At 35.4% G+C, this 8,376-nt stretch overlaps 1 protein-coding gene across 1 annotated transcript; it reads left to right on the top strand.

Annotated features, from left to right (window-relative positions):
• Positions 1–4,247: 4,247 nt before the first annotated feature.
• LOC136799712 (uncharacterized) lies at positions 4,248–5,720 on the top strand. Its single transcript, XM_067056426.1, has one exon. The coding sequence runs from the start codon at positions 4,255–4,257 to the stop codon at positions 5,707–5,709; it is 1,455 nt and encodes a 484-aa protein (XP_066912527.1). The 5' UTR covers positions 4,248–4,254; the 3' UTR covers positions 5,710–5,720.
• Positions 5,721–8,376: the final 2,656 nt, after the last annotated feature.

The raw sequence follows: 8,376 nt of genomic DNA, 5'->3' as shown, positions 1-8,376 counted from the left end.
TATGTGTTTCCATTTTATTTATTGTTTCTGCTGCCATATTCTTCCGACGGCATCATATGTTTGTGTATTAACTTCACATAGCCAATTTTAAAACTGCTTCTTGTATCATTCTCTATGATTCATATACTTCGTCGTGACCCTGACACGGGGAGCTACAGGGTACTGTCCTTGCTCAAGGGAGCCCTGGAGCATGTTATAGTCTTGCTCATGACATTTCCATTGATTAAATTCCCATCAATCAAATTCTGACTACCTTTGAAGGTGCCAGTCTTCCATTTATAAACTTAAGTTCTCTTTTGTAACTCTCGGTTCCCCAGAACAGTACAACGGTCCAAGATCCATTAAGGATCTCGGTAGAACCTCCACTTGTTAGCCGAAGCTAACAAAACTGTCCTGGGGGTTCAGAATTAAATAGAGAGCAATAGAATGTGCTTTTTATAGATTTTTACTACAATGTCCTAAGTTCATAATGTCTAGTTCCATATTAAAATTCCTCCTCCTAAATTAAATAGTTGCGGCTAGATACAAAGAATAACCTTCAGCATAATGCCGAAGGTGGGCCGTATTTCATATAGCTGCCTGACAGGTTGAAAATGAAAAATAATAAAATCAAAGTAACTAGCTACGGTACCCGGCGTCGCACACGCCGGTTAAAGCTGAAGCTGTAGCTGAAGGCACTGAAAGTCCTTTGGAACGCCAAGGGGATAATCAGTAATCGTTCGAGTTACGGAAATTCGAGTTATGGAGAGGCAGGATAGCCTAAGAATCTCCTAAAGAGACTGGAGCAATCGTTCGAGTTTATGGAGATATCGAGTTGAGGTGGTTCGAGTTATGTAAAGTCGACTTTTGTTTATTTAAAGCGATAATGGAAAAGATCGTTAAAACGAACGGACGGACGAGCGAGTTAGTTAGTAATTTTGGATACTAGAATAATTAGTTCAATTGAAAATCAAAAACGCTAAATATCTTTGGGCATTATATCATTGTTAACACATTTGTGTGCTTCAGCTCAACTTCACAAAAATTTGCTCAACATTCCAGCGCGATAAATTCGGATGGTGGTGCGTAAACGGATGGTGGTGCGTAAACGGATGGTGCGATAAAGTCAAGCAAATAAACACAAACTTATAACCCCTCATAAAAAAATATTCGGAAGGATGCATTTTCTGGGTTGCTTTTAAAATTACCTCAGGTGGATAATTTAATTGAACGAATGACCAAAATACGATTTGACCAAAATACGATTTTTGATAGGGATTCAATTTGAAATTAAAAAAGAACAAGCAACATGCTGAACGGACCTACCTGGTGATCAAAATCAGATAAAAATAGGACAAATAGCAAGAGAGTAAGAAAGTGTAATGAGCAGCTTGAATATAGGAACTTTTCTGCCCAAATTTGCTCAAAAAATTATTTTTTCGAAAATCAAGCTCCATCAGAAATTAAATATTACCATTTTATAGCACTATGCAAAAAATAAGAAAAAAACACCAAGCCAATCTCGAGAAAGCTCATTTTCCCCAAATAAGAAAATCCGATTTTTACAGCCAAAAAATTATTTCCGGAAAAAACAGCTTGAGTTACGTTTTAGAGATACTTGCCTTTTATCTTTGTCCAAAAAAATTTGAAAAAACTAATGAAGCAATTTCACACAAAGTCCAGAAAACCCCATTTTTAGGCACATTTTGGCCCAAATTTGCCCCAAAAAATTATTTTTTGAAAATCGGACTTCATCAGATTTTAAATATTACCATATCACATCAAAGTACAAAAAATCAGAAAAAAATATCGATCCAATCGCCAGAAACGGTCTTTTTCCCTAAGAATGACATAAGGGAATTTCCCCAAATAAGAAAATCCGTATTTTACGACGAAAAAAAATTTTCCGAAAAAAACTGCTTCAGTCACTTTTTAGAGAACCTTGCTCTCCATCTTTCTGCCAAAAATCAGGAAAACTAATGAAGCAATTTTGCACAAAGTCCAAAAAACCTTATTTTTAGGTAGTTTTCGGCCCAAATTTGCCCTCCAAAATGTTTTTCAAAAATCGGGCTCCGTCACTTTTTAGGCATTGCTATTTTGTATCATTGTACAAAAAAAAATAAAAAAATAATGAGCCAATCCCGAGAAAAGCTGCTAACAGGAAAATGGTAAAAGGGAATTTCCCCAAAAAACGAAAATCCGTATTTTACGACGAAAAAAAATTTTCCGAGAAAAATTACTTCAGCCACATTTTAGGGTACCTTGCACTCTATCTTTCTGTCAAAAATCAGGAAAAACTAATGAAGCAATTTTGCACAAAGTCCAAAAAACCTTATTTTTAGGTAGTTTTTGGCCCAAATTTGCCTCCCAAAAATTTTTTCAAAAATCGGGCTCCGTCACTTTTCAGGCATTGCTATTTTGTATCATTGTGCAAAAAATTTAAAAAAACTAATGAGCCAATCCCGAGAAAAGCTTGTAACAGACGAACGGACAACGGTCAAATTAAAGGTCCTCCCGGTAGGTCCAAAAAAAGAATCATGGAAAATGCTTGAATCAACGCAAAAGTGATAATTTTCATAAAATTGTTCATTGCTAGATTCTGGCGAACGACCGACAAGGAAAATTTTAGCGACCGACCGAGATGCCAAATTTAATTTCCGCCAAATTAATCCACTTGAGGTACTCCACTGTATAAAGTTGAACAATATTTCGTAATTTAAGTACGGTTTGACGAATAAATTTCATAAAAATCACCGGCATTTTCAGTCTTCGAGAAAATCGAAGTCCGTCACATTTTAAATATGCAAAATGTCAAATCACATATCAGAACTACCAAAGCCAACGAGCTTAAAGGGACATTAAAGTAGTAAAATGTAAACATTGCGCGAACCACGTGTTATCAAAGAGAACAATTAAAATCACGTGTCCAAAACAAACTTGTAAAACAATTGAACAATCAAAATTAGCCATATTTGGTTTGATTTTTTATTTTGACATGTGACATTTGTTTTGATTTTGTATCCGCTGCATACAGTTTGTTTACAAATTTCGCAAGTACTGTTATGTCCCTTTAAAGTGTTAGTGCTTATAAGGATGCTAAACTTAAATTTTTGCCATATCTGAGCCTAGATATTCTTATAATACATACTGTCTCTTAAATCCGTCTAACATGCTACTATTCCAAAAAATATCAGATAACAGAGTTGATCTTGTAAACATTTTTCTTTCGGTAAAAAGATTGAAAGAAGGCCACAAAGGTCAAGATCAACCTTTAAACTAATTTCGTAAGATGTTTTTTTAAACTTTAATTTACCGAGGAGGGTAACTCAACATTCCCTTTCATTATTCAGGACTAAGTGAAAGAGCGTAACTGAAAAGGGAGAAAGGCTACTTTCATCAAAAAGAGGCTACTTTCATCAAGCAGAAAGGCGGCACTATTCACTTTTTCTATGAATAGGGATGTCATTTCACTTCTTTCATGTTCAATAAAGATGAATGTTTGTTTTAAATAATTCTCAGCTGGTGACCGCTCAACAATTTAAATACATCAATCGGCTTCGATGCTAAATGTTGACGTTTCACAACAGGAAGTACGCATTGAATCTTCTGCAATTTTTGGAATTAAAAAAGAAATAAAAGTAGAATAAAAATCGTTAAAATGATCATGGCCGGCCAAAAGGGACTGAGATCAGAACATGTACAATGATGGAAGCTAATATCGACTTAATAATCTTGTGGTATTGTTTGAGGGAGAAAAGGGTCTTGATCTCATTTATGATCTTATAAAATTTGGATTTTTCCTTTTCTCGTTCCATATTATGAAATTTTAGGGTATTTTAGTTACCAAAAAATTGTTTATAGGGTTGTGGATTTCTTGTCTCAGAATGGTTTCGTCGCGAAACAAGAAAATACGAAATACGGATACAAAGAGAGAAAACGCCCGTCACACTCGTTATTTCAGTTTGTCACAGCCGTTCTTTAAATCAGTTTGTGGTTGGTTAACTTTGTTAAAAATTTGTTATGGATCTCTCTGAGAAGTTTAGGGCATCTTTGTTTTCAGAAATTAATGATCTGGTTTTCTTTTAATGTGTTGAGATAGTGGTCAGGAAAAGGTCAGGTCAGGAGTATCTGATAATGTTTGAACCATTTATAAATTTCTCTCATCAGACCTCTCTTCTAGTCTGATCAATTTGCTTATTATTGAAAAAATTTCAAAGAATTGCACTTCTTGACAAAATCTTCAAAAACTATTTTGTATCATTTCAGGTAAAAATAATGTTGACATCGGACACAACAACAACAGCCATCACAGAATGGAAATCGTCGCGAAGAAGAACTTTCATTTTATTTTGTTTTTTCACCAGTGTTATCGGAACAGAATATTCCATCGTCACACCATCGTTGTTGACATATCTCCAAGACGTCATCAAAGTTGAAAACGAGGCTGCCTGGTTCGCGGCGATCGTCTCGATATACTGGCTATCTTCTATGGTGGGTAGCATGTTTATCACTAAATACGCAGATCGCTCCCGGAACATTCGACAATGTTGCACTGTTGTCTTCATCATCGCATCTCTGGGGAATTTCGTTTACGCTGTGCCTTACTCTCCTGTCTTCCCATTGGTCGGAAGAATGCTTCAAGGATTTGGAGATTCTTTGATTTCAGTAATAACAGGAGAAGTTGTGAGAGTTTATCCTGAAGATGAAGTCTTATCCAAAGTCTCCATCTTGATATCGAATTATTACGTCACCTTCATCTTGGGACCAGTGTTGAGCCTCATGTTCAGTAGAATCAACTTTCGATTTATGGACATTCCGTTCACAGTGACCAACCTTCCAAACCTCATCCTGGGTTTCGTCTGGTTGCTCTGCATCCTTCTCAACTTGACGTGCGTCCGAAATCTTTCCAAAGAGTATGATCTGAAATCAGAGCAGCAAACCGTTGAGAAAGAGTTGCGAAAAATTGAAGAAGAAAAACGTTTTCTTGAGAATCACACAGAAGTGAGTTACGGCACGATCGAAAAATTTGTGGTTTTGATCCCTCCAAAACAAATTGACGGAAAGAGTCAGCATTTTTCCACAAAAGTAACAATTTCAACCATAAAATCATACGAAAATTCTTCCGATGTTTCGATCACACGATTTTTGCGTTTGAAAGAATTTCGTGTTATTCTCATCATCAACTTCCTGTGTGCGTACATCAGTGTGGCCTTCTTCGACGTGGCCCTTCCTTTCCTTTGCACCAAGTTGTATGAAATGAAGTTGGAAATGACAGGTGTCTTATTCTCCACAACAGGATTAGCATTCGTTGTGACTTTGATTTTCATTTTGCGACGAATGAAATTTATGAAGAACGAAATCATTTTCATCATTGTCGGTATGAGCATGTTTATTGTGGCTTTGCAGTCAATGAGTATCTCCATCATGGTGAGGGATGTCCGTCCCTTGGGATACGCATTCCTCGCTCTCTACTCCATCCTATTTGGTATCAGTTGGTCGGTGGAGCAAGTTTTACTCGGAGTGATTGTTGCAAAAATGATTCCTTCGAATCATCAAAGTTACGCCGAAGGAATTCGCCGATCGGTGAGTTCGATCGCGTACGTCGCCGCTGGATGCGTCACGCCTCTCCTGACTGGCTACCTGGTTGAACAGCTGATTATAATTTCTCTGTTTTTATTCTTAAGTGTTTTTTATCTTTTTATGAGTGATCTGAAATTTCAAAGAATATAACTTTCAATCAAACGAGGGATTAGAATATTCTACATTGTTATAATATCCTTGTTCACACAGATCTCTTCTTTTGAGAAAAGCTGGTTATTATCATTGGGAAAACAAAGAGCTCTTTTGATATTATTTACTTCATAATCGTATGGGCCTCTATGAATTGCAGACAAACAAGTAGTTTATAATATATATACATACCAATAACATACCATCCTAATTTCCTAACATTCTGGTGTAACTTTCAAATATCGAGAAGACCTCCAGAATTGATGGAAAGAGCAGAAAAAAGAACATTCATAGTATTCCAATTCTGCTTCTATTTTGAGTTGAATTGAATGAAACCAAATTTTCGATCACGGTTTTGTACCTTTCCAATTGAATTTATTAAGGTTCTATTTTGCATTGATCACGGCAGATTATTGGGTGACCATGTATGGTGGACTATCATCACAAAGCACATTTATCTGCAGCAACTCGAAATATCAAAAGTTGTTCTCACTGGGAAATTTTTCTGAAAAGTATACCCTTCTCAATCTTATGGCAGAATTTGCAAAGGAATTACATATTTCAAAGAGGAATCAAAAAATCTGTAGCTTGGGTAATTTCAGCAGAAAATTTAGTACGAGCATAGCGATCATGTATTTTCAAAGGAAAATCTTATAGCACGGAATCTCAAAGAATCATTAAATAATTCATTTTCAAACATCAATTATCATGATTGCGTGTTTTCAAAGGAAAACCTATCCATAGCGTGTTTTCAAAGGAAATTTGCCAAACATAACACATAAGTCTTCTATCAATCATAATTGCATAATTTTGTGACTAGGGTGAAAAGTGTGAAAGAAAAGGCTGAATGGTCAGGCCCTAATTCTTCCTAAAGTGTCACGCAATCCGAGTTCGAACAGGTAGTTTTCGCACAATCTTAAGAAGATATAGAAAGGCCAAGTTACAAGAAACTGACTCAGTTATTTTAATGGGGAACTTATCAAATACGTATTTTAAAAAGAAAATTTATCCAACACATATTTTCAAGAAATTTTCAATCATGTATTTTCAAAGGAAAATCTATCAAAGGAAAATCAAACACAAATTTTTAAGAAATCCTAAGAAATCGTCAATCATGCATTTTCAAAGGACACTCTACCAAACACATATTTGAAATCTGCGACCAAAATCAAATTTACCAAAAAATTTAGGTTTTTAATTCAGCCAAACAAAATAGACTTACTGTGTCCATACATAATACAATCCTTTCTTCCATCCAAAATGTTATTTCTTCCAATCATTCATCTAAAGGAAAAAATGTTGACATTCCAGTCGATATTCTTGAGACTATGTGCGAGATGATATTCTCGAGACTATGTGCGCCAAAAATTAGGCCTATTTCTGCGCACTAGCCTGTGCAAAGGATATACTTATAACGTTATGTTTTTGTAACTTTAATTATATTATATATAATTTAATTATGGTACAGTTAAACTAACTGAAAAAGACACATTTATCGGGAATGTCAGCTGCAATTTTAAGTGAACGGTTTCATGAGAAAAGATTCTACTGTAAGTCAGAGTACGTCTAACTTACGTTTTTGTTGGATTGTATAATAAAGGCTCCAACGCATTAAGTTGAATAAATTGACATGTGAACTTTCATAGCAACAAAATCCACTGGTTCAAGCGACATAGATCTCTCAAATACGTAGACGGATGCAGTACTCTTTTCTGCTGAATCGTTTCGGTCGTTCATTTTCTGGATTTAATGAACCAAAGGATGAAAGGATGAATCACCAACGTGAACAAGGAGATTGTTTTCCATCCAACAAACCAAATGGAGAACCATGTGTATTGCCTATTTTATTCATTTTTCGTCTGTAACGAAAATAAGGTTAAGGCAAGATTTTGAGTTATTTAAGGCTTAAACATCTGAGCCTATCTAGAGAAGAATTCTGAAAAATCTAATTCATCACTCGCTTTTCACCCGCTCTTAACGGCTCCAACTCAAAAAAAAAAGAAAAAAAAGAAAAAAAAGGAAAAACTATTTACAAAAAAAGACCAAACGAAAAATAACATAACGACACAACGATCTCAGCTGATCATATATCAGCTTCCCTTCTTTCTCGAGAGGCGCATTCCTAAAATGCCATTCATCTCGTCTTGTATATTGTCTAGTATGTCATTGCTGAAACTTGAGAGAAGATACCATAGACGAAACTGTGCCACGAGTTTCATTGTTTTCGAATCCAAAAGGTAAAATGCCTTGATCAATCGATATCTCGAAAACCTGGTGGTAGCTTTACCAATTTGAGCAAGTATTTTGAATTGAACAATTTGTGAGAAGTTCATCATATTCACAAGTTTAAGATACTTTAACTGTTCTTCTGCCTTCTCTTCTTTGATATTTTCCAAAAAGATTCGAATCTTGTTATTTAATAAAGCGATCTGGAATTCTTGAGCAAGGTTTGCCAACGCCATCAAATCAGTGTTTTGCGCTGAAAGAAAAACGAACCAAGATAATAAATCATCATTCAAATATTGCTAAAAATGAAACACCACGAAAATGAAATACCACGATCTAATACATGCAGCCTTTATAAGAACATTTTAAGGTTTTATGGACTCAAAACCACTCATTTCTTTGGAATTGCACATTATCATCTGAATAATACGATAGCTTTTG

Source organism: Clytia hemisphaerica, unplaced genomic scaffold, assembly GCF_902728285.1.
Source record: "Clytia hemisphaerica strain Z4C2 unplaced genomic scaffold, Clytia hemisphaerica genome assembly, whole genome shotgun sequence".
Classification (NCBI taxonomy): domain Eukaryota; kingdom Metazoa; phylum Cnidaria; class Hydrozoa; order Leptothecata; family Clytiidae; genus Clytia; species Clytia hemisphaerica.
The sequence above is the reverse complement of the archived record's forward strand: the minus strand, read 5'-3'. Positions and strand labels throughout refer to the sequence as shown.

Coding starts and splice junctions, on each gene's coding strand:
- LOC136799712 (XM_067056426.1), top strand. CDS start 4,255: ATGTTGACATCGGACACAACAACAACAGCCATCACAGAATGGAAATCG.